Source organism: Merops nubicus, unplaced genomic scaffold (genome assembly GCF_000691845.1).
Source record: "Merops nubicus isolate BGI_N331 unplaced genomic scaffold, ASM69184v1 scaffold10405, whole genome shotgun sequence".
Classification (NCBI taxonomy): Eukaryota; Metazoa; Chordata; class Aves; order Coraciiformes; family Meropidae; genus Merops; species Merops nubicus.
This window is the reverse complement of record NW_008607615.1, coordinates 1363-29157: the sequence shown is the minus strand read 5'-3', so window position 1 is coordinate 29157 and position 27795 is coordinate 1363. Positions and strand designations below refer to the sequence as shown.

The 27795-nt window shown below is 38.8% G+C and overlaps 1 protein-coding gene across 1 annotated transcript; it reads right to left on the bottom strand.

The window, feature by feature from the left end:
- Positions 1–189: 189 nt before the first annotated feature.
- On the bottom strand, positions 190–25820 carry GLRB (glycine receptor, beta; the record flags this gene model as incomplete). Its single annotated transcript, XM_008939997.1, has 6 exons — positions 190–1070; positions 11273–11565; positions 18343–18495; positions 19945–20085; positions 22716–22798; positions 25591–25820. Coding segments are annotated over 6 exons (1197 nt in total), but the record flags the coding sequence as incomplete, so codon positions are not given.
- Between the last annotated feature and the right edge of the window lie 1975 nt (positions 25821–27795).

The window sequence follows — 27795 nt, the reverse complement described above, 5'->3', positions numbered from 1 at the left end:
TCCTGATACCTGTAGTCTAGAACGTGGTCTGCTTGTTTTTGACATATTCTGTCTAGTTTGTGCTAAGGAAACAGCAGTCAAAATTTGGCCAAAATTTTATTGTCAGCATATTCTCACACAATTAAGTGTGCCTGCTTGATGTATACAATCGTTGGGGTTTTTTTTTCTAAATGAGCTGATTTTACAAAATTAGTAATTCTCTGATCTTTATTTTTCCACATAGACAAGATCAGCTTAGTCAAAGCTGCCTTCACTTACAAAGTCTAAATAAAGTGAATTACGTCTTAGCTTTTTCTTCAACAGTGCCATCTGAAATATACAAGAGCGAGATGTTCGGTTTTGGTTTTTTTTTCTTCCTCTGGAAGTCAGCAGAAAAGCTGTTAAATACTACATATACTAGAATACTGATTTTAATAATACTCAACGTGCACGTCAGTTTCATTGTCAGAAACACTTTAAATCTCTGTATGTTACTAATAACTGAAGAGCATTATTCAGCTTTATAATGTAGTACGCATCGTCCTTCGTATATATTCCTAAAGCAGGATGTATGCTGTACATTTATATACAATGTTGGTCGGAGCACAGACATTGCAGTGTCATGCTTTCATTCAAATTTCAGATGCCATATGTTCAGTACAATCGCATGGCGTCAAAATGCAACATATTGCTTTGCAAATGCAAATAGTTTCACACGGTGGCCTTCGTGACTGGGAAGGGGTAATGAAATGGGATATATTTTGCACATACGAAAAAAACAAATAGAGGATTTATCATAAATATATGGACCAGTATATGACATTGAAGAACAAGAAGCAAAAAGGGAACAATGCTCTTGCGTAAAGATCGATTCTCTTTGCTGCTGATGGAATGACAGGCTTGGGAGGAGGAGGCTTCTTGTTGCTCTTGGCTTGAGATTTCCCCAGCCCATTGTTGACTTCAATGGGCTTCCCGTAACAGTCGTAATTCGACAGTTCAAAATCCCTTGGCAAGCTTCCAACGATGCTGAAATCATTGGATCTCAGATCAGATTTCGAGGTGCAAACTTTTTTGCATCTGGTCTCACCAACCTATGAAATGAAAAACGAGGAGAATCACGATCTGCTCACTGTATTTCATTAACAAACTTAGTGCAGCTGCTAGAGAACACCGCAAACAAACATATAGGAAATTACTTGTTGATAGGGATACATTACATCAGCCTAATTTGCTGAATGGCTGCATTATAAAGTACTTAAGGGTGATCAGTCAATCATATAAACTAATCCAAACATTCATAATTGTGTAATTTTTCATGCACAAGGTGCCTCATACTGTGCAATCTGCTATAGTTAGACTCCTTCATTTTAAGATGACAGAAGGGGAGAGAATATTTCTGTAGAGAGTATTTTTGGAAATCTGTTCTGTGCTGATGCAGGACAGATGCTATTCAATACTTAAATTTTTGTGAGAAACCTGGCAGCTCTTGTCAGAATTAACCCTGAAATTCAGTGTTTGATGCAACATAGTCTATTCTCAGTCTACATAGCAGCCAGCTCAAGACCCTATATCTCATCCTAGGATGACCACCTTGCATGGTGAGAAGGCACTTTCTTTGTACCCGCAGTCCTTGGTGCCTCTCTAAAGAGAGGTAACAAGGAAGCGACAGCATTCTCAGCACTACGCATCTGTACGCTGGACACCTGTGTGACTGGGAAATCTCAATCCATCTGTCTTGCCCACAGCTCTGTCAGTGCGCTTGGGGAACAAGTACCACTGTGCTATGGGGTAACCCCAGGTGAATCTTTCTCTTTTACAGACCAGACAATTCTGGTGCCCTTCAAACTGAAGTGTTTTGGGGAAAAAAAAAAAAAAAAAAAAAAAAAAAGACAACCAAACAAAGTTCCTATATGCCCTTCCTTTGATTTTATAAATTTTATATTTCAGGTACAACAAATCTCTAGGACGACCAACCCCACTCTGTTTGGGAAGCTTGAAGGAATTTGGAGACTACCTGAAAGGTACTGTGCTTTGTGATTTGGGTAAATTTCTCCCAAAGCTTCATTTTATTGGGATTACACAGAAAAGCAGAAAAAGAAAAAAAAAATAAGAAAAAATAAGAAAAAATAATATAACTTATAAAACTTAACTGCATTATTCATAATGCCATTTGTTCACATACATAACCTGAGAGTTAGTTGGAAAAAATGCTGGTTGACAAATCAGGTTATACTAACATTAACCTACGTTTCACTACATTCACCAATGCACTAAAGCTTGGTTCTTCTAAAAGCTGCCTGTGCCTCCTTCCCAGCAGCTTCTCTCTCCTCCACAACGTCTTCTGGCATTGTACTCTCAGCTCTCGCTGCCTCTGGTTTTCTGCAGTCTTAGGCTAATAGCTGGGGATATATGTACTATTAATCACATTTTGTAGCTAAAAGATGAATAGTGAAATACCCTACCAGACTTAGGGATGAATGAAAAACATCCTGGAGAATATCATTAGCTTCTCTATGACATCTGACAAGGTATCCTAGACGAAAAGAACTGAGGCAGTCAGGAAGAGACCTAAACTTTGACTGAGGTTTTTACTCCCATTAATGACAGTGCTGATTCTGTCACAAGGTAGAAGAGAAGCACAGCTCTATTGCCTCAGCAAAGAGCAGATACATCTCCCCAGATTTGCCAGACTTCTATTTCTCAGTAAAACGGTAAATTCTGAAGCCAGTGCACTAAAACTGAGGTGCAGGTTACACAACAAAATCAAGATTACAGGCTATAAAAAAGAAGAACAGGATAGCTATTCTATGGTGGTAAAGCAAAACTATATACACAGATTTTCTGCAACTGTTTTCAGAGTCCTCAAAGAGATGATAGCCTGGGACAGTGTGCTGTACTGGAATAGCAGGTCTAGTAGTCACTGAGTCACGTATGAACACAATTATGTGACCCTGAGTGACATGGAAGCTGTCAGTCAGTGATCCGAGAGGTTCCTTTCAATTGGATCCCACCCAATGATATGGGTAATAAAGGTATAAAGTAGATTTTTGTGCAGTGAAAGGGTAGCTTGCAGGACTGGGGTACACATTAGCTGAAGAGTCACAGGAATATTACATTTCTTCCATGTTCAAAAGTAGTAAGATTTAGTAAGGCCATTACACAAAATAGAATCATGTATGAAATTAAAAGCCCCCTTTTGGAGTTGCAAACATGTAGTCCTTGCCTCATACGACCAGCGATATATTGTAAAAATCCTGTGACACTAATTGTAGCCTAAGCACTCTCATTTACAGTACAGAATATTCCTGTTCCAACTGCAGTATCTAGAGAGTGCTCCCCTAAAGGCTGTTAAAGTCAGTTCTCATTCACTTGCAGGACTGTAGAACTGAGGGAATGGCTTCTAGGTCACCTCTGCCTTATAAGTAGAGGACTGTTTGCACCATGTTCACACAGAGTACTGCTTAGTTTAGTGTCAACTGGATTACAGATTTATCAGGGTGACACAATTTCCCTTGTAAGAGCAACATGGACCATTTTTTTTCTGTAATAAGTATATGTTACATTTAAAAGTGACTTATTTAATTCCCACGGGTTTGCAAATGTAATGTGCTTCTATTTTCTATATTCTGTTGTTGCCTAGACATATTTTTAAATTTATTCTCATACATCTCAGCTCCCCAACATTTCTGTTCTTTTAATCTAAGTCTGCTTCAGTTGACACACAGCAGTCCCTAAATAAAGTGAGATAATATATATTGAAAGTTTGTGCTAGAAGCATAACAATTTTCCTGACACTTATCAAAAGCTACAGGAACCATTTCTTTAGAAAATGATACTGCAGGACTTGATTTTGAATACTGCGTGCAAGGCTTGTAACGAAAGTAAAACACTGTTAAATATATCCTTTTGACTTCCTCCTGATATAGAACTTGGGCCTGAAAAATATTTGATATCATTTGACTTATCCAGTCTCAGCATCATGACCTGTGGGCCAGACGCAGCCTGCAGGATGCTTCCATCAGATCTATGGCCTTTCTCATGCAGGGGATGGGGAGCAGCGTTCTGGGAAGGGAAGAAAAGGCTGCTGGAACAATATAGGGCCTTTCCATGTCCCCAGTGGAACTTGGCAGCTGCTCCTCATCCCTCTGGCAGAGGTGGAGGGGCTGAGGTGAGCGCGGGAAGGCAACGTGTCTCTTGGGACTTTGCCCAAAACACAGACCTAGGTCCTGTTTCTCCCAGGGCTGGGACACCTTGTCTAGGTTTGATATGTTGGACAGCACACCTGCCTTTTGATGAAAAGCTCAGAAAAATCTAAAAAAGACTCTCAGAAGCCAGAAGGCTCCTTGCAACGATCCTTTCTTACCTTCTACAAAATTCAGGCTGAGCAGCGCTCACTGCCAAGCCCAGCGCCTGCTGCTGCCACTGCTCCAGAGCTGTGGGCTGTGTGCCACTGCCACGGGGCCACAGCTAGCCCGGGAGGCCTTTGTTTGCAGAGTTAGGGGAATAACGAGGTGAGAAAATGGGGAAAGAGAAGAAGAAGGAAGAAGGGCTGCCTGTGCATGCAGACTGGCAGAGAGGGGGAACGAACTCCCTGTTGCTGCCTCTGATGCTCCTCATCTCCCTCCACATTTACTGCTCCTCCATCACTCTCCACTAGTAACCAAACTAGTGACACTAGACTTTCATTAAAAAACATCCAAGATGGAGAATTTTTTCCATGACCTTGTTCCCCACAAACATATGTAGCTTATTTCTAACCTGAAATTATTTGGCTCCTGTTTTCAGTCACGCAGCATGACTATAGTTAGTCTGATTAACTCCTGGTACTTACAGATGGTAACAAATCTCACCTCGATTTTGCATAATTCAGATGACGTAACCAGGTCGACATAAGAAGCCAAATGTTCTTAAGAGTTTCTTACCACCACATCATTACCTCTGTCCACCTAACTGACAATCTTTTAAAAAATTATATCCAGTTTGATTAAATCAATAAACACAGAGATAAATTTTAATTTCACTGACCCATTTAAATTTATTAGCTAACATGGGGCTGAATTACGAATAATAGTAATGATAAGTAATACTTATGAATAATAATTACCAGTGAGCCACCTGTTAGCTATGCAATAGTTTCCACTGATTGATGTCAGGCTTATAATTATTCATGTTATGCCACTTAGCTTTTAAAAGTACTGGCACAAAGTTAGCTTCTTCCTGTCTTTTGGAACCCTCCCAGGTTTAAAGATTTATTAAAAAATCAACATTAATGTTCCATAGCACTCATGGACCAGGTCTTAAAAATCCTAGATGCAACTTAAGCTGAAATCTCAATTGTAAAATGTGTAACTTCAAAGCTGCTGTTTAATGTCCTTGTTAGCTACTGTCAATGAAAGCTATTTCATCATCTGATTGAATATATCTGGCTTTTCCCCAAAGAGCAGAATATTTGTTCAACACTTTTGCCTTTTCTGCTGATTATTCATACTTACAGCAACTCCATCTAGTACTGGATAGTACTCTTGGTTCCTTGGTTTGTATGTATTCTTGCTATACATACAAAGTAACTTTCTGTTGCCCTCAATTATGCTAACTCTATATCCCTCTTGTTACCCACAACTATTATCTACACCTCTTTTCTGGATTTCAAGTATATATAAATTGCTATCAGTTTCTCCATTTGCCAGCAAAAGGAAAAGAGTAATGTATGAAGCCAAGTTAGCTTTGGAGTTTGTTTTCAATTTGTGCTGTTTGTTTTTTTCTTGTTGTTGGGGTTTGTTTGGTTTGGTTTGGTTTGTTTTTTTTATTACTGTGGCTTCCCTTCAGGTCTGTAGCTGTTTTGAACATTCTTAGATAGCTCACCAGGATCATCCATATTTTTTCTTTAAATTCTTCCATCCAGATGAGAAAAAATAGTTTTCAAATTTGTGAAATCATTCCTTTCCCAGCACCAAAAATACCAGTAACTTGACTAAATCTGTTTTGTGAATATAGAACAAAGATCCTTTTCAATTGACTCTTCATCCATCAGGATGAAGTGTAATATAAAATGCCATCATCCTGAATTCAAGAATTTTTGAGAGCAGAAATGTATTGTCCATAATTTCTAGCATGGCTTCAAACATGTTACAGCACTGGCAGCCTCTCAAGCTCAGCGTGTGTCCCCAAGGCTAACCCGCCTCCCTACTGTAATGCAGCCTTCTCTGTCCTACACAGCACGTCTTCTCCACCATAAAATCATCTCTTATCTTGCACCCAACCTCTTTTTGGCATGCAGATCTGTCGCTACTGCTGCCAGTTGTCTACGAGTCTTCCTTACAGGATGAAGGAGGAGTTTTCTAGCAAACCCTGTCATTAATCTTTCTTGCTCTTGTCTTGTGTTCTTCTCTTGCTCTTGCCATAATGATAGATGCAGATCATCAATACAGTAATGATTGTTTAGCATTAGTGTGTATTCAGACTGAGTACATTTTTTGGTGCAGCTCAGCAAGAATTTGCTATCACGTTGCAAATATTCCCTTCAAACTACAGAACAAAAAAATATTTATACACAAAATATCACAAAATCACAGCATAGCTGAGGTTGGCAGGGGCCTCTGGAGATCATCTAGTCCAAACCCCTGCTCAAAACAGATTGCTCGGGGCCTTTTTACAGTCATGTTTTGAATTACCTCCAAGGATGAATATGTGAGTCACTAGAGCAGAAAGTACCTGCTCTGTACCTGAAATGCTGTCAGGAACTATTAAAATAAATGGCAGCCTGTGGTTTTGTGTGCAAGGTAAAATATAAACTGGGTTTCTGGTGGTTCTACAAGAAAAATCTGAGTCTGGAGTCCCAGTTGAGGGGAAAAGACAATATGGGAAGATCAGATCACCACAGGTCACCACCACTGGTCAGGTATATTATAAATCAGTAGAGATGAACAAAACCCATACCAGGTTTCAGAGCCGAGATGTGGCTCTGACAAGATAAGGCAACCAATAACACTACTTTTTAAAAATAACTGGGTTTAGAGCTATTACCAACACTTGCATAGCATTATTCATCATCCACCAGAGCCATCCTTTTAGCTAATGTTCCCTCCAGTCATCAGCACATTATCTGTGGGGGACAGGTTCTATAAATGGGCTTGATGAAAATGTGACCTTTCAAATTGAGGGGTGTTGTTATAGTTAACAGTGCCATCTCTCCCTGTAATCACAGCACAAGTGAAAGCAAAAAGAATCTGATTCATCTTCAGAACATTTTCCTTTTCACTTGTTTTTCTCACTGTATGATGTCGCATTGCTAGGAAACGCACGCAGACTCCTACTGAGGATTCCCAATAAAAACCCATTGCCAGCAGTTACCACTAGGTTGCATAATTTTCTTGTCTGCTTAGAACAGCATTTACTTGCAGCCACTATGAGCCAAGGGAGCCAAACTGTACTGTGTCATGGCTTCTAGCCATTGTTGCCACAAGAAAAATACATCAGAAATGCCTATGTTGAATTTTTCTTTTATTCTACAGATTCAGGGTGATCTTGCCAGATGGACCACTTGCCTTTAATCAGACAGTCATATCGATAAATCTCTGGGCTTAAAACGCCACTGACATTTCAAGGATTTTTTTTTGGAGGGGCCATGAGTCATAAAGCATAGACTCTGAGGTTTGGCGTATACTGGCAACATACAGCTCTTTCGTCAGCCAGTACGCAGGATTTGGTGGAGAAGAGAAGCAGCTCTGCATCCATGGAAGCCTTTCTCCATCGTTGGGTGACTGTCAAATTGTGAGCACTGCTTTCATCCTGCCACATTCACTGTCACTGATGGTTATTACCAGACACTATCACCGACTACTGACACAGCATCAAGATTGCTTTCCACTGAAAACTTTGTCTACTTCTCAGATGGACTGTTACAGGTTCTGTTACAGGGAATCTCTTCGCCTCACCTTCAATTATGAATAGCATCAAGATTTTATTCTTTAGAATATACTGAAAAGTTTATCCCTTTACCCAATTTCTTGTCATAAAAAAGGAACAATGGCTGCTTGTATTTTTAGTATCATCATGTGTTTTTGTTATGGCTTCTTTTTTACTAACAACAAACATGCCAAGTCTCCAGACCAGACACCATTTTTATCATTCACAAATGGAGAAAGCACATAAAACTACATTGTTCCATGAGGGCTGGAATCAGGGATGACTGACTGCCTCACCTGCTTCCCTGCACACCCTCTGCTCCTTCCCAAGCCTGGGAACTTCACACCCAGCAACCACCCAGTATGTACTTTACTCACTGGCCCCTTCCCCAAATCTCCTGCAGAGACATCACTGCTGCAACACTGCATGGCTGAAAGAGGCAGCAAGAGCACAACTTGATGCTCAGGGAATGCAGGCAAACTGGCCTGGCATCAGGATCACGGGCAATTTGAAGTGAAGTAAAGTAATTCCTCTTTTTATCTTGATTCCCCTCCAATACCTTAGAGTTACGCATCAGCAACATTCAGTTAATGTCTTATGAGAAGTAAGTGCTTCATTTAAGCTGGAGAAACATTCACAAATGCAATTATTTATGGTCTCTGTTTTTCCTCACTTGGAGTTTCCTGCTTCTAGGTCTTTCCTGGTGGCCTTACCTTTGAGTCTCATCTAGTCTATCCACTATTTCAAGACTAGTTATGGTGAGATTTTCAGACATATCCTCAGTAGCTTTTACCTTAGTATCACCTTCTATGTGGAAAAAGAACATCCTTGAACATTTCTACAGGATGCACACTTGCTTCAGGGATGAAGTTCTAAGCTGTCCTTTTCTCCTGAAGCTATACATTGGTTCCACTAAGTCTTTGCAGACATTTAGCACAGTATTTTCTACCTCTCCACACACAATCCTACATGGCCCTGATGAGAAACAGGTCCTGAAGTTCTGGAACAACACTCTGGCCTCTTTTTTTTTTTTTCATATTCTTTATGCCTTTCAACATACAGGTTTTTTCCATTACCTGTTTCTTTAATGTTTGCCTCCCTTGCATATTTGCCATATGACAAATGCATTTTCTGCCTCATTGCTACTAGGTCAGTATAGCAGCAATCCAAATTTTGTGGGGCAGGCCTAGTTTTGGATTAGGAGTCAGAGCTACTGAAGGATTTAGGCCTGTTCTGATTTAGGAGTTTAGTACAGGCTTCTCTAGGGCTGAGAACTTTCAAAGTACTTCTACACGGTAGTTGGTTCAGAGAGGGAATTTTATATTTGCTAGGCAGATTTATAGCATCAAAATATATAAGCACTGTCCTACCACGTCCTGATGTCAAACGATTCCTTGGTCTCGGACTTTTTTCTGCCTCAGCCTGATGATATTCCCAGAAATTATAGGCCCAAAACTGCATTTTTCAGGTAGGCTGTATTTCAAAGCAGGTGGCTAAATACAAGCTGGATCACTAGCCATGAGGGGAGGAGACTACTCGGCCACATGACCAACTTATTTAGCAATGCATATGTATTTCCAACATGTTTTGGTAAACAAATGTCTTGTAACTCTCTGTTACAGAAGTCACACATGCCTAGGGCTCTATATAAATCCAACACACATTGTTACAGATACTAGAATGTTAAAGGTCTCTGATAAACTGGGAAGACCCTGAAAACTGCAGGTCAAACATGAAATACTGGAGCTGACACTGCAAGATCACTGAAAGCAGACTCAGGTCTGAATCCTAAAAAACATCAGCCTACTTCTAGATGCCACTCATGGGGAAAGTTGCTTAATTTTTGTGGATGATGACTTAAAATGCACTGTACACCCAAACTTGCCTTCTGAAAAAAGTTATTAAAAGATTAAAGGATAGCATAGGTTATAAAAGTTATCATTTTTTTTCTCCTTATGGCTACAACAACAGCAAGCACCTTAAAAGCGTACACACCAAGGAAAGTCAGTAATTTAGCAATTTAGCTTTGCTCACACTATTTAAAAACTGTAGGTTTTTGTTAATCTTTTCACTGATCAAGCTGAACACTTACACTTATTAAGTACTAGAAATAGGAATAAACAGATTTTATGCTGCTTGGTTGGACTGTAGCAACTATTTTGTTACAAAAAACATCTGAATTTGGGACCTGCAAATTGCTAAACACAAAAACATCACATCCAGTTCAGGGGAAGTAAAACTACAGTGGAATCATCTTTTTTTTTTCACTGTTTCCATGTTGCCTGGGCTTGGGGAAGTACCTGTGACACAAGTCAAAGCAGTCGTGGTGTAAGCTGAGCCTGGCTGCCCGCCAACACAGCTCCCAGGAGACTCTTCTACCAGATGAGAACCATGGTAGCTAAGTGCTACTGCTCTGCAATACCTGCAGCTTCTCTGGACTGGGGGTTATTAGTTATGGGGCACTGCCAGCTTGATACTAGGATGGGGTTTCTCCCATTCTGGCATATACTACTCCATTCTTGAAAACAGGTTAAAGTCACATTGTACACTACCAATATTATCCCTTGGATCTGGCCTAGTAACTTTATTTTATACATAAAAATTGCTGAATCATTGAAAACTAAAAGCCAAACTGGTATTCCACATACTGTCGCATAATGTATTTTCTTCTGTAGAATAAACGCCAATTAAATACCACTTAGGACTGAGGACACTTGCCCTGGGATATCTGGTAACTCCTGGAGCACAAATGGGGAGTTTTACAACACCAGGAATTTAGAAACATGATGGAAATCTTTGGCCTGAGCAAAAACATGTATCTCGTCTTTACCCATATAATGAAATCTCACCAGTTTATCCATAAACTCTATTTGGCACCATTAGAAACACAGGAACTGTTAGAGAAGCAGACCTATCGTTTATTTAAAATTCCAAGACTTCAGATCCCTTGCTTCAGAGATGCTTGACATACAACGCAGTGCAGCTGTGGCCATCCCAGGGAAAGCAATGAGACCAGTGTTATTTGAGTATGCTCTCAGCCAAATGCTGACTGAGAGTCCTCTCCTCTGAATAGTTATTCTTTGACAGCTGCTTTTTATTATGAGAAAAATAGCAACTGTAAAGCTGCTTGCTACTTTACTTACCTGAAGCTCAGCAGCAAACATGGCAGTAGGATATTAAAAGACAAATTTTTCATTTGGTACATCTGACTGCAAACCACTAGGGACCAATTGGTCAGGTCACTAGCCATTAATTAACCAGCATGTTTTTAATGTCTTGGCTACTCCTAAGATTAAGCACTATCCAAAACTATTATGACAGTATATTCCTGGAATTGTGTTAAGAGAGAATAACGCTGATTTTGCGTACACAGCTTCGCAGCTCCTACCTGTAAAGTGCTGATGTGGACCGGAGTCCCTGTGCCATTCACAGTGTTCTTCTTGGCAGCATTTCCACCCTTCCCTTCCACTTGTTCTGCCTTGGCAATCTTTGCTTTTTCAGCTTCAATTCTCTTTGGGTTGTTTAGCATTACCTGAACCACCGCATACTCCACCAGGGATGCAAACCCAAAGAGAAGGCAAACAATCAGCCAGACATCTAAGGCCTTCACGTAGGACACTTTGGGAAGTTCAGCAGCAAGAGTGGTACATTCAGATGCCAAGCTGAGCACTGAAAAAATACCTATGAAAAGAAAATAATATATTGATTAAAGAAAACTCAATCTTATTGACTGTGCCCTTCCTCTGAAACAGACAACACTGAATGATGCTGTGTAACAGTGAATGGTCAGTGCAGCAGGTGTACAAAGTGCACATGCCTTCAGCTAATGAAGAAGTTGAACTGAATACTTAGGTAGGATATTGCAGTTAATGATGAATTCTTAATAACGGGTCCCTTCACTTTATAAACAGAGAAACAAATAAGTGAGGCTAGACTGGTTGCTGTGGTTTTCCTGCCCCATTACACAGTTGGGAAATGGGCTTTCCAAAGACTTACGATGTGCATCTAACTCTGGGAAGATGGAAGAGAAATATATGATACTTAAACCAAAAGACTCCAAGTCCTTTAAATCAGACAGCTGCTGTCCCAGAAATCTGAACTGTGCTACAGCAGGAACAATTCTCTGAATGACCTGTCCACAGTGTGATACGCAAACCTTAGTTGAAAGGGAAGTTTTTCCTCAAGAGCAAAGCTGTACCAGCACGTTAAAAAGTCCATGTTCCAGATTCACTGTGAAGATGAAAACGCTGAGGTGACTGAAGGTCTACAATCATTGCCTACTTGAGCATCCAGGATCTAGAGGAAGCTTTCTAGATAAAGGGCATCTCAGGAAGCCCTTATCATGGAAAAAAAGCCCCACATCTGCAAAGACTGTTGAAAGGTCATACTCATTGTCAAACTGGGTTTCAACAAGCATTTCTCCTAGCAAGCCTTTCAAATATCACCATCAACACAGAGCTCACATCACAATAGACAAAATTCAAGCCTGATCTCAAAGATTTCCCACAGGCTCATATGAAATGGAAATAGTGGCATGGACAGCTACATTTGGAAAAAGCTAACTTTAGAAATGTCTGCCATAGTGAGGAAAACTTAGTTCGACCTCCCAGTTCAGACTGTCTCATTTTGATTTCGTGAACGTTAATAATAAAAATCTTTAGTTATCAGTGAGTGGATTCATGAAGTATAATTTACGTCTATGGAAAATGTTGGCCAAAAGGAGATAGCCAGTCTCAACTACATTTCTTATACTGATCAAATATGCTATCCAAAGCATGCAAAATTTCATAATTCATAGAGATCATATCCTTCAGATCCATTTTAAGTAACTGAGGATGTGAAAATGTTAATGAAACTGAAAGCATCTGTATTGGCCTGTGAAAGTATTCCATTCTAGTTGATCATGAATAAATATACCATTCTTTCGCTACTGTTCCCATTTGGACTTTAATAAGAATCATGTGATACTTTTTCTGGCATTAATCTCAAATGGGCAATTTACTAGCTGCTAAAACAGTGAAAAGAAAGTATAAAGAAATTATTACAATTTTAAAATACAAAATTTAATGATGTTTTATTTAGAAATTTATAATATCAATGTATCATTGCATGGCTGGATTTTTTTTCCAGTGGGATAGTACAGAATGGTGAGATGTGCTATCTCAGATCAGAATAACATGGCAAATCCTGAACAGACAAGCCTCAGTGTCCACTCTGGCTTATTTTCCAACTACTGTATCTGAAGCATTCAAGTACAAACATTTCCATAAGGACACAAAGTGAGCATTGAATAGTAACCTGCTTAAAAAATTTATTTTCACAGACAAACATCAGCTGCCTGGGGATGAACACTAACTATGGCTCATAAGGAACTGCAATAGCAAGTACAGATAAGGCTGTACTGCCTCTTAACCTACACAGGACACTTCTGCCTATGCCCAGCTTGCTGTTTGTTCTCTAGCAGGGTACTGTCACAAGCACCATGCATGTCTATGCTAGACATCTGCAAGGCAGCCTCTACCCTTACCCTGAATAATAAATTAGCTAGTGATAACAGATGGGCTCAACACATTACATACTGTATTGCACAATCTTGTATTTAATTCTACAAAACTAACTTACAAATTCTATTAGCTGAAAATATTTTAGTGGAGCTTTCATCCGTTTGTTCAGAAGAGCAATTGAGGTCATGGTGCATTGAGAACCTCTCACTAAGTTTATTCTCAGAGTCTGAGAACTTCTAGGTTTTCAAGGTACCAATAAAGTGAGATAGAAGCACCAAAATATTCCATTAAGCAACCATTTGGTGCCAGATCAGAGTTGGCATGGCTTCAGAGACACTAATACCAGGGTTTTAAGTTGCACCTCTGGCAGCAGCTGCATTAGGTACCGCCCTAATACACTCCAAAGCTCAAGGCTAAAACATGAGTGAGGAGAATGAAAATTAAACTGCAAAAATTCTTTTTTTTTTTTTTTAAAGGAAACAAAAATTCCCCCTTTTCTTCTCAGGGAGAACTAAAGCAAAGGGGCAGAGCTCCTTCCTCCATACTTGCAAGGTAAAGGGAAAGTTGGCCTTTCTAGGAAATACCTCTGTATTTTTGCCCCTAGGGTGTCATACTTCTTGATGGCAAAGTTTAGCTTATCAGTAACATTAGCTCCCAGCCTGAAGCATGATTGTACAGAGCTACTATTTTAAGACTACTACCTATGGTTACCTGTGGGTAATACCTGAAAGCGTGAGTCCAGCAAAGCACTTCAGCACGTGCTGTCAGATAAATAAATCTCCCTTTTTTGAATCCATCAAAATTACTGGCCTCAGCACTATCTGCTCGCAGTGAATTCCACAGGTTCATTATGTGCTGTATAAAATAGTATTTTCTGGTTTGTATTACTACTTTAAAAACGTCTGGCTTCATCTCACTAATGTTATTGAAAAAGGTAATATTCTGTCTTGCTTTCCTTATATTTGATATCTCTAATACATTCTCCTCTCTCATTAAACTGCAGAAACCAAAAGACATAATCTTGACAAGCCCTCTTCATTCTACAGTTTTAACATATATCTTTATGTCTTTCCTTTGAGAGCCTACATTTGTTACAATTTTATAAAATTAAATGGCTGCAACTGAGACAGATGTGAGGACAGGAGAGGGGGGGTGGGGCACGCCTGGCTGCAGACCAAGCTGCCTTTGTAGGTGTGGAATATATCATTTGGCTTGGAAGGGACCTTTAAAGGTTATCTAGTCCAAACCCCAACATGCCCACTGAGCAGGGACATCTTCAACTAGATCAGGTTGCTCAGAGCCCCATCCAACCTGACCTTGAATGTCTCCAGGCATGGGTCTTCTACTATCTCTCTGGGCAACCTGTTCCAGTGTTTTACTTCCCTCATTTTAAAAAATTTCTCCCTTATATCTAGTTTAAATCTATCTTCTTTTAGTTTAAAACCATTTCCTGTCACAACAGGTCCTGCTAAAAAGACTGTCCTCATCTTTCTCAAAGGTCCCCTTTAAGTACTGAAAGGCTGTAGGAATGTCTCCCTGAGGCCTTGTCATCTCTAGGCTGAACAAAGCCAACTCTCTCAGACCTTCTTCGCAGGAGAGGTTCTCCAGCCATCTGATGATTTTCATGGCCCTCCTCTGGACCCTCTCTAAAAGGTCCATGTCCTTCTTGTGCTGAGGACTCCAGAGCCTGGCACAGTACTCCAGGTCATGTCTCACCAGGATGGAGCAGAGGGGGTGAACGACCTCTCTTGACCTGCTGGCCATGTGTCTTTTGATGCAGCCCAGGATACAGTTGGCCTTCTGGACTGCCAGTGTGCATTGCCTAGACATATCCAGCTATTCATCCACCAAAGAACTGGAGAGTCCTCTGCCGGGCTCATTAAAATGTGAAATATCAACCTCTAACCAGACAGACACATTCAGTGATATCAGCCTTTATGTTGCTTAGTCACAGCTGTCCAGATACCAGTCTTTTGCCCCTACCACACAACAATCTAGTTGAGTGAACTGATGCAGGTATAGATATGGCTGGCAACTTATTTCATTCCTACGTGGACTCAGGCTTTTTCTCCAAACATAGATCCTTTCCCCAGAACATTAATCAGTCTACATAAACATACCCTGTTTACTGGCTTGCAAAGTGTCTTGTATTCCTAAATCACCTGGAATCTTCTGAGGTGCCTTACCACAAGGAGCAGTGGCCCACTATACTTAATTCTAGGGATGACTGTATTAGTTTTAAGTACTAGTAGTTGTAGCTCTAGTGATGACTTCAGATTCATGAGTAAATCTGAAGCAGCTTCTTATCTGATGAGACGTGTATCTAGCCACTGTGAGTGTAATGGCCTTTGGTAACACTTTCTTGGGATTAGATATCATTCACTTGACACACAAATGTTAATCTTGTAAGATTTGAAGGTCAACTGTCTTCAAGGATGTAGCTAAAAGAGTTAGTTTGTTGCCCTCCTGCAAAATGAAGAAATTTTACCCCAGTGACAGTGTTAACAACTTGTATTACTAAATACTGACTAAAGAATGGTCAGATTTAGAGGTCTTTTGCTTCTCTGGGGATTCAGGAAAGTCATATAACCAGGCCTATGGTTAGTGTCTTTGAAATGCATTGTTTCAGAAATGTTGATACATAAAAGGAGCCAATAAACACTTATAATAGATGAAACAAATAAGCAATAAATAAGCATGCATGTTTAGTCACAAAGACATCCATGTTACATAAATCAGCACTATGCCTCTTAAAAACCTACTGTGTAATTAATAAGCCTGTCTAGTTGGCTATTTGAAGTGCAGGATTATAAAAGTGAAAATACAGCTCATGTTTTGATCATATTTGAGCTCACTATGTGAAAAATATTTCCAGTTCTCATTTCTATCTTTTTGATTTAATGCATGTTACATTTTCCCCACAATCTTTTTCTTAAAATGTCTTATGTTTCAGCATTATGGAATGCATCCTTGCTACTTTTCAATGTAAGAGATTATACATGTTACTTGCTGTCAAACAAATGCAGATTATGGCTCCTCCCCAAGTAACTATTAATATTTTTAAAGGTCAAAATAAAAAAGCTGATTTGTATTCTGAAACAGGCCCCTAGAAAACAGATACGATGAATATAATAGAATAGTGGGTTTGTTACATTTCATTAGACCAAGGTAGTAAAACATAGCACTCCAGTCACAGTTCTCCAGATTTTAGAACAGAATACAGTATTTCAGTTGGAAGGGACCTACAGCAACCATCTAGTCCAACTGTCTGACCAATTCAGGGCCAAAAGCTAAAGTGTGTTGTTAAAGGCATTGTCCAAATGCCTTTTAAACACTGACAGGCTAAAGACATCATTCACCCATCTAAGAGCCTGTTCCACTGTTTGACCACCCTCTTGGTAAAGAAATGCTTCCTGATGTCCAGTCTAAGCCTGACCTGGTGCAGCTCTGAACCACTCCCACACGTCCTATCACTGGATCCCAGGGAGAAGAGATCAGCACCTCCCTCTACATGTCCCTCCTCAGGAAGCTGTAAAGAGCAATGAGGTCACCCCTAAGCCTCCTTTTCTCTAAATTGGAGAAGCCCACAGTCCTTAGCCACTCCTCATAGGAAATTCCTTCCAGTCCTTTCACCAACTTTGTTGCCCTCCTCTGGATGCATTTAAGGACCTTCACAGCCTTCTAAAATTGTGGGGGTTTTGTGGCTCTTAGTTTATTTTACCTGTCATACCACTGGAGGAGGAAGAAGCACGAGTAAGAAGTAGATGGGAAGATGACCTGAGACAGGAGTAATGGAGCTCAGGCTAGGGGGTTTGTGCCTCTCCACATAACAAAACTCAGCACCGTTCCTACTCCACCTGGCTCTTAACACAGGGATTGCAGCTAACCACTGCTGCAAGACTCTGCAGATCACAGACACAGACTGGTAAGGTGATATAGCAGGTCCTGACTCCAAGGGTCTCCAGTGCTGACAGACACATGTTCATACATGTGAAGCTGCACAGGAGTCACGTCCTGTAGGGGTGTGGAGGTTTAAGTGTGGGTGAGAGGTTTTTGAGGAAGGCAGGTGGCTGGAGGGATTCTGCAACTGTACCTCTGGGGTCTTGAAAACAGGTGTACTGAACCTTTTGGGACATGGAAAATATTTGGAACGTATGGACTTGGGGAGGTGGAAGTGACAGGGAAAGGGGAGTATGGGGAGGCCAGAGCATGGGAAAGGAGAGTTCCTGGCATGGGGAAGGGAGTTCAAACAGGAGAAATGTCAGGATGCAAGACCCTGGCTCTGCATTTCATTGAGCTCTTGGGGTCAGCTGGTTTGACCACCCCAGAGCTGGAGTCCCAATTACAAGTATAATCCAATTAGTCAGGATAATATTGTTTTGAATCAACTCCATGTCTTATTATTTCATAACAAATGAAAGGCTTGCATACTGCATTGTGCTGAACAGCATGAACACATGAGCCTGAAGTACTTTCATGAACCGAGTGTCTAATGAAATAAACCCAAACAGGTAACAAGTATGTTAATTCTCTTCCAGACATCATTTCATTTCTATTACTCTTCAGAAAAAAAAACTATCCCAAAAGGTAGCGATTTAGAGCCTTATTCATCACCCTGCTTTATTACCGATTATTCAAATGTTCAAATTCCTACGAACTGCACATTGCCACAGTGTCTGCAGTACCACCTGTACATGGATAAGATCAGATTTGTCCAGGTTGAGAGAGGCAGAGGCAGTGTGCTTAACACACAAACACCAGAACCATTATCAAGTGAAGTCTTAATGTGGAGGTGGATTTTACAGGACTACGAATGAGGAGATTTTTGTGAAAATGATGAGCAGATAATGGAAGTGAAGTTGCTTTCAGTGTCCGGTGTCATGTTATCAAAGCAACTGAGAACGGCTCAATGTCATTAAAGTGGACTGTGATGGTATGCGAAAACGCAGGTTACCCAGTGGGACTCTTGCAGCACTTGCATCGGGATTGATCCAAAATGACAGCCAGGAGAGAACAACAATTAGCAGTGTAGGGGCATAAACACCCATCATGTAAAATCCAACTTGTCTTCTTAAAGTGAAGATTACTTCTACACAAGTGTAATAACCTTTAAAGAAATAAATGTGTTAATGTTTAATGTGCTTAGCAGGTCAACCTCTTCCAACCTGTATCTTCCAGGCCTTTTTCTATTTAAGTTAAGAGCAAAAGTTTAATGATTTGCTTTTCTTTATAAAGGCAAAGAGTTCAATCTGAAAAAAAAAAAACAAACCCAAAACGTTCAAAACAGAGATCTATATAACCACCAAGTGTGGTCAGGGATGTGGCACTCCTTTGTACTCTATAAAGCACCCTCCATCTTCTCATAGCGCATCAGTTGCAGGCAGTTAAAGCATCACCCTGATGCTGGCTTCAAGATGCAATCCAGGTAAAACCAGTGGGGTCTAGCAGTCATACTAGCTTAAGCTCATCTGAAAATCCTACTTAGCATTAATTTGTGCAAAAAAATGGAATCGACAAAATTATTAGTGTAGAAAGTTTAGAATGGTAAGAGGTGATCAGAATGTGACCAGAGCAAAGATTCCACCTGTACTGAAAGCTGGTACAGGTGACTTCTAGAATTGGTACAAACTTTTAAAAAAATGACTGTAAAAACACTGTAAATTTTGAAAAGAAAGAATACTGCCTCAGATCTTCTAACCTGAAGATCTAAAGCACACAAGCATTTCAGAAAATATGTGTTAAGATGAATTCAATAAAAAATAAAGCTGAAGAATAGTCAACATGAAACTTGCAGAGGATCCTGAAAAGCTGCAGCTCCACAGCTGTCCTCATTGAGTTTTAATGGGACATTTATTCATATGATGCAAGAGTAATGACTAAAAAAATGCCCTGCTGATTTCTGTTGTCGTAAAAAGTTTTGTGGTTGCCACAGTATGTGAGTACTTTGGATACAGTTATAGGCAGGATTCAATCAAGGTAGTAAAGATAAATCATTGGAAGCCAGAGTACAGAAACCATTGGATAAATTTCTGCCCATGCTCCGAAAATAATGAAACGATTAAGTAAATACAGGGCTGAGGATTGTAAGCAGCTTTCTGTAATGACAGACTTTCCAGAACACTTAAATGAAGAACCTGCAGGGTGAAGCACTTGAAGTTACACTCTACTACTATCCACTTCCAGGACAAAAGTCAAACCAGAAAACCAACATGCTGCAACTGACATAATTCTATGTGAAAGTCCTTTCAGGAAAGTTAGACACAAGCGTGAACGGGTATTAGGACTATAGAAACAACATGGTGATAGTAAGATCATAAGACATGTAAGCAATAACAAGACAACCAATCTCATCTTCAACCTAGATGTTTCCATATTTGAATTAGTTTGCAGTGATCATATATGACAGTTACTATTATAAGAACTACTTGATAGTTAAATGCAATACATTTTATCCCATGAATTGTAAGACAAGAACTGGAATTTTAATCATCAGCTATGAATGGTAACTGAAGGAAGCTGAAAGTTTTTTACCAAGGATCTCACTAATATTACCCACCTGTGCCTTTGTAATACTTGGTACAGTTACCATATTCGATATCCTCCTTTTTAATATCAAACTGAGGCAGAGCAATTTTTTCTAGCTGTACAGGATCTCCAGACTGCCAGATAAACCGCAAGTCATCAGTTGTGTAACCAACTACAAGAACAAAATAATAATAATAATCACTTAAAGAACCATCTCGATCAGATTAAACACTACAAGAAGATCCAGCGTATATGTATCATATTTCTTTCCTTCATTTTCTTTCTACTTAATGTTCAAGGAATTAAATTGAAAAATTAAATAATGCTTAAACAATTTTTATGTAGGCCTAAATTAGAACTTGGTGGGTAAAACGTTACCTTATAAGCAATATTACATTGATTAAAAGGTGTTTCTTAGAGTCCTTACTGTTTAAACAAAGAAAGCAAAGCTCTATTTTCCACAGCTTTGAAGTCTTCATAATCATTTATACTCTACTGCAGCAAGGCATGAAAGATACACTGAACTTTAACAGCACTCGCAAGTCCTAGAAACTTCACAAGAATTTAACAACTCAATTACTGTGATAAATCTTGGGGGGTTTTGTGTAAAACAAACTTTCTGCCGAGTTGCTCAGTTTAGAGGCCCTGATTCATGAAAGCACTGCCATTCAGGAAACACTCGACCAGGAATTTAGATGTGTAGTCCTACTGAAATCAGTTCAGCACCTTCATTGTCTCCTGAGTATGGATAGACTTCAGCATACATCTGAATGTCTAAATCATGATATATACAACAACCTCAACTGAGAAGACGTCAAAGTTAGGCATATGATATTTAAAGCATAAATCAACACTGATTAAGGATTAACAATTGAAACAGAGATAATGTGTGTTACATGGGAACAGAGATGGGAAAATATAGTGATGGAGTTGGAGTGCAGCATTGTATAATTCAAAGATTCTGACAAATGCTTAAAGAACCTTTCATTTTCTGGATGCATTAGACAGATTTTTATTTTTATCTTTGAAAAACTGCTATGATTAAAAAAGGAAAACTGCTCATAAGCTAACTTCCCTAAGATTGCAACTTAATAAAATTCACAATGTCTCAAAGCTCCATGATGGAAGATAATATAAAATTTAGTTGTTTTAATGCTTCATTCATAAAGTCAGTCTTACCCCTTACAACATACAGTAAATTAGAAAACTGCCAAGGTCCTTTATGTTGATAATTACTGGGCAGTGAAAATATTGTCTATAGGGAATGTATAGAACTGGGGATCATAATTGCAGATACAAGAACAGCTGAGTAAAAACTGGTGGCCTATTTTTATTTTGTTTTGTTTTGTTTTATTTTGGAAATCCAGCAACTGAAAACAAAATATTGATTTGAAAATAACTTAAGTAGGTTAAAACTGCCAATTGCTAACAGGGAAAGCAAGCTGAATGTTGGAAACGGAGGGACAGACAGGACGCCATGGGTACCATTTTTAGTTTTGACAACTGAACTAAAAAGTAGAAGAAAGTTTAGTGCACACTGTATTTCCAAAGGAGCAAATTCCTCTCCAATTTTAAAATATCAGCTTAGCATGGAGAGAGACAGTAGGGTTGTTTTAAATGAGAATTTTTTTGTTAGTAGTTCTTGAATAACTGTACCTCGCAATGCTTGTAAAGCAACACAGACTGAGAAAGCTTGAGCCAACTTCCATTAACTTCACTGTCTAATTTCATTTTAATCTCAATCTGATTTGGGTTTACCATAAGAGTTTTCTTCAGCACACACACTACTGATGGGCAAAACTACCATGGGCATACTACAGTTCTAAAGGTAAATGCTGGCAATCAAAATATAAATCATAAAGTTATGATATCATTCTTATTATTATTGCCCTTGCCCCCACTGGGATGCCCTGAGCAGCTTTGATTAACCTTGCTCTTTATTCACCTTTGTCTTCTCTGTCTCTAATCTTACCTTCCCCACCAAATCTGGTGGAGTAATAACTGAACAAAGTTTTTGTACTATAGCAGGAACAGGCTGGAGCAAGCCACCTTCCTTTCTCTGCTTCACACTTGTCCGTACCAAGGAAAACAGGGTTAGCATGAAAGTGAGATCACCAGGTATTGGAATGTTAGGAAAAGGCTATACTTGTGTAGGCAACCTTGTACTTGGGGTGCAGGAAAAATGGATTTCAGAAACATTTTGCCTGCAATTTCCAGCATGGTATAAAGCCCTTAAGAGATGAGACCTAGCTGCCCCTTCCTAAGCTCAAATCACCTAGAGACCAGGGAAGGATTGGTAATGGATTGATGCCTGACTACGTCCACAACACATTTTGAAATCACTTTCAAAACTCTTCATATTAAATATTCTCAATGTATTGGCATCAAGAACTTCTCCTTCAGGACCCTATCAAAAGAGATTAATGCATCATCAATGGAAGAGGATAAATTGGACCCAAACAACCACAGGTTGTGGAAATTAAAACTACCTCAGGGAAACCACGGATTCTTTTTTCCAAGTGATGCGTTTCCATTTTCACTAAGCTTATCAAGAATGTTTCTATAAAACTCATCAGCTGTCATTATGTTTGATAGAAAAAGTTAAAAACAAAGTGCATGGTACCATAACTGTTAAGATCATTTCTGACAGGGAAATGTACGTTGGTAGGAACCACTGAATATTAATTTCACAATTCATTAAAAATGTTGACATGAGCAATACAGAATTGATTTTATTTTTTTTTTTTATTGACAGGTATGCCTAGAAGGCAACTGAATACATCTACAGATTGATTTACATACAGCTTTCCAGTTGCATCTTGCAGCGCTGCGTATCCATAGGAAACAAGGTCAAGTCCAAAGGGCATGACAAAGTAATAGACAATCTGAAAATACAGAGATGGAATCTTAAAAAAAAAGTGTGAACTGCCATGTAAGCAGTAGATGGCAATAAGAAAAAAAATCACAGATTTTTGAATTTCAGCTTCTAGAAGAGCAGAAAAATTTAATTAAAGTTATAATAAGTAGCAGTTTGAGCTATCTCTAGTAGTCCAAAAATAACATTTTATCTAGAGTTTTAAATGTATGGTAATTCACAAATTAGAGACCTACTAATACATGACAAAATACATATGTCATATGTATAAAAATAACCAAACCAAAGGTCCATAAAGAACAGAGTCTTGTCTCCAGCAGTGGCCAGTGGCAGACTCCTGAAGAAGAATATGAGACTACAGCAATCAGGAAATGTTATTTCACTAGATATCCAGCAGCCTCCTAAAAGCTGCACCTTGAAGGACTTCCTAAATCAGAAGTGATGCTTCAGTATTTAAGTGAGCTCAACAGATTATTTTCCCTCTAAGAAGCTGCTTTGCTTCCAGTTGCTTTCTGGAATCTATGTAAACTTGAATCATCCACAGCATCCTGCAGCAAGGAATGCCATAACTAAGCTGCAAACACTAGTCATCTCCTTTGATCTGTCTTGAGCCTGTCTCTTAGTTCCTTTATAGAATCATAGAATCAGTAAGGTTGGAAAAGACCCCCAAGATCATCCAACCGTCAACCCAACACTACCATGACCACTAAACCATGTCCTGAATTACCATGTCTATGTGCTTTTTGAATACCTCCAGGGATGGTGATCACATCCTTGGGCATCCTGTTCCATGGCCTCACCACTCTTTCAGCAAAGAAATTCTTCCTAATATCCAACCTAAACCTCCCTTGGTGCAACTTAAGCCCATTTCCTCTTGTCTTATTGCTAATTACTTGGGAAAAGAGACCTTGTTTTTACTGGAAAAGAAGGTGAAAAATCAATGTCCATCCATTCTCTCTGTGCCATTCATGATTTAGAGGCCTCTATGCCACCACCTCAATTATCTTGTCCTTGAAAAGTTCTCCCTTACTTAGCTGTTCTTTACAAAGGATGCTGTCCTGTACCTTAGACCATCTTTGCCTCCCTTCTTGCCGTGGGAAGACCAGAACTCTGTTGCCTAGTCATTAGATTAATTTGTAATTCTCACTGTTGTCTCTTATCTTTACTATCCTGAATATTATGGCATCATCAAAAGTGCCTGCTAAGGACAGAAGAGAGGTTTCTGTGGGACTCTACTGCTTATTTCCCCTCATGTAAGTACTAGCTCTTTATTGCTACATTTAGTTTCCTAATTCTTAAGTATTTATGCAGGCAAGAGCTTTCTTGCACATGCATTTCATCATTCACATATTTTGATAACTGCATATTCTTTCACTTATAAGTAATAACATCTCTGTAAACCAAAAATACAAGGCTCAGAAATTATATATTTTAAAAAATTAGAATCTTAGTAGCATACCACCAAGCCACAGTTCCTTAAAAAATAATCTTAACTGCATGCATATAATTTATGAACATAGTGTATTAAAACCAACAGAATATTTTTGGAGGATGACATTAATTCCAAAGTTTATTGAATTTGGTTTTGTTATGTGGAAGTTTTCAGAGAAGAATTTTTCCATCACAAGACTGCTATTGTTATACACTCAATAGTCCCTAATTCATTAACCTAAACTATTTACTGAAATAATATAATTTACGAATAGCTGCAATCTGCAAAAATATTTGAAAAAAGTTTCAAAGTTTTATTTAACATTTGCTGTAAGTTTCTTTCATAGCTGAAAGTGATTTTCTACTTTGAAATATTAATTTCTATGGACTTAAAAACCTGCTACAGAAACAACCGAAATTAGAAACAGGACCTTCACAGTGAGCCAACTGAAATGCTTTGATTTCTCCATATATTTTCTTTTCTGATCACTGTTGGCGAAAGACTTGAGACTGAGTTTTCTCATTCTGACTTGGAATGGGCAAAAAAGAACTCAGACTCTCCCAACATTTTCTTTTTTCTAGCTTCTACTCCAGGAAGAAATAATTCACATGACCATAATTTCAGAAGTGGTCCCCTCTTAATGGTAAAGTTGAAGTATAAATTTGCAATTCAAATAATATTATTTTTCCATATCAGGATAATATGTTCCAGTACACACCAGAAGAAAATTCACTTACTGTTAGGAAATAGAGCCTAATCTCTACAAATCATTGTGTCTAAAAATTCTCCAGAACTGTAGAGTCAAATTTACTATGAGATACTTTTTAATCAATCAATTTGCTATTTTCAGTGGATGATTATTTTTAAGGCATGGTATATACTTTTGATAAATTAAATCAAGCCACAAAAAAAAGGATGCATTAAGTGCAATGAAATCAAACATCATCATTAGTAAATAATCATTTTCTTTAGGTGACATAGAGGTTCAAGTGATGTGCAATTTACAGTGTTTTCCTGAAGGCTTTAGTTCAGATATCTTATCCATTTCATTATGATTCCAGGAATCTAAGCACTTGCCAAGAGTTTTTGTTTCCAATGATAGTAATTTACTTAATGTGTTAATTTAACAGTACATACAAACATACATACACCTCAAATTTCTAGTATCTGCCGTGTTATCAATTGACATGTTTTAAAACATTTTAATCTGATTTCTTTATACACATTTAATTTATTGTACTATAGTTTACAAACTGCCACATACATTTAAGTATTGGTCATAAACTGTATTCCCTTACTAAGTCTACAGCATACAGGTCTCATATCAAGTAATTAAAAAAAAAAAGAGTAGAAATATAACAGTAAAATACCTCATGCTGACTAGGACATCTCCATCCCGAAATATAAAAAGAAGGATGTTTTCTTGTGTGACATCGTGGAAGTTAGCATTTTTTTCATTTGCAAAGAATAAGTCTGGCTTCCAAAGACATTTAAACATAGTTGGGTCCACTGTCAGCGTATCTGAACCTCTCCAGTCGTTGGGCAGTTTGAGTCTGGGGTCATTCCACTTCTGTCTTAGAAAGATGTTGACTCTATAATCCTAATGGGAAGAACACATAAATACTACACTAGCCTAAAGTCTAGCCAAAAACCCACAGAGAAAGACAGACATTCTAGCCTCTGAAGAGAAAAACAATTTATGCTCTGATTTTTCTGTAATAAAGATAGTAATCCTATTCAAATGACACTAATAACTATTACATTTAATATTACAAAATAGCTATTACAAATAGGTAGATTGGGTCTCACTCATGTTTTGAATATCATAACTTTCTTAAAAAAAATGACCAAACTGTCCCTCCTAGAATCACCGCTGCATCCCCTCAATAGTAGCCCCCTGTTACCTGGGCATAGAGAAAAGCATGCAGCAGGACAGAGGGAGGCCATAGCTTGACTACACTAAATTGCTTCAGGCAGCAGGCAAGATATCACTTCTGTGAGGATATCCTGTGAGCATGAATTCCAGTATATTCTCCATTTGGTTAAGTGGCACACTGATGGCAAAGCATCCCATTATAACAGCAGCAAACAGACCAGGCAGATAATAGATTTTATACTACACACCCAGAATACAGCTTCAGACCTTGCAACACTGATTTGGGACTGTTTTGGTAGCTGAGGAAAAATGGTGCCAGCCTGCAACAAAGTACTGAGGGAGCATGTCTGAAAGCAGAAATAGGTCTCAAAGAGACAAAATAAAGGCTTTACACAGAAAAGGCTTCCTTCTGCATCCAGCAGGACACTTCCTCAAGGATGTACAGTAGTAGAGCCATGCTCAATGAGAAACTAATTTTGCCTTTGGGAATCTGAGTAGCATGTGTCTCAGGGCAAAACGATACCCGCACGCATTCTGTCCTTAAAGAAAGCTGTGTGCATCCAGAGGAAAAATCTGACTCAGAATGTCACTTATGATTTTTCAGTCTTACCTCTAAGTCTTTCTGCTTTTTACATTTAAGCCAGTGCCTCTCTTTTATGTACGCATCAACTAGGCAGATCACATACAGAAAAAGAATAAAGGCATTCTTGAAATTAAAGAAAAAGCCCACCCAAACAAACAAAAATTCTATATGTAAGAAAACTTCTACCTCCAGTCTTCCTAGTTGTCTTCATTGGTGTGTTTTGCTTTTCCAAAATTGTCTATTAGGCACAAGGCATCCTGAGATAAGGGTTGTGTCTTCCAGAGCAGTGAAAACACTGCTTCTGTTTTACAACTAGAGCAAAATGCTGGCAGTGTGCAAGTGAAGGCTCTCAACACATTTTTGTTTTCTCAATGGATTCCACATAACAAAGTTGTTTATTTACGCGTTAATACTCTCTTACAGATTTTTCTGTTGATACAATGTGAGCTCTCTTCTGTTGTACTTACTACAGTGTACGAATTTACAGTCCAAAGCAAGCACCATGTTGAGACAGTCATGCTAACTCCAACAAAAAGGAGTTCAGTGGGATAAGACCTCATGCAAAACAATTTACCCTGTTGATTTACTCTGTTAATTGGAATACGGTGCCAAGTCCACCAGTCAGATCGGCCCAGGTGTTTCTTAATTACACTATACTGTGTAATATTTTTCCTTACTGCATTGCAAGGACAAGTAAAGCATCAAAACTAAGTAGAAAAAACTGAGACAATATTTATTAATATGCATAGTTCTGAGAGATATGTTATTTGTTGGCAGTCCGTTTCTGAAAAAAAAGATATACATAGTCTGACTTATACAAATACTTATAAAACCTTGTCAAAGTAAAGAAGAGATATAAAATAATAGTTAATATGAAGTGATTTTTGTACTGGAAGGCTTTCATAGCAAAGCTTCAGAACAGGAGGGAATTCAGGTCATTATCTCAGAAAGCATCTTTTCAATTATATGTATATAATTGAAAATTTACTTTACTTGCTTCTTGCTGAAGTTCCCATTCCATAAGCACCTCTTGTCTCAGTGAATACAATTATTTTAAATCCAATGAGACAAATACTGCATACCTTCCATGCTCACAAGCATTGCTATTAATTACAG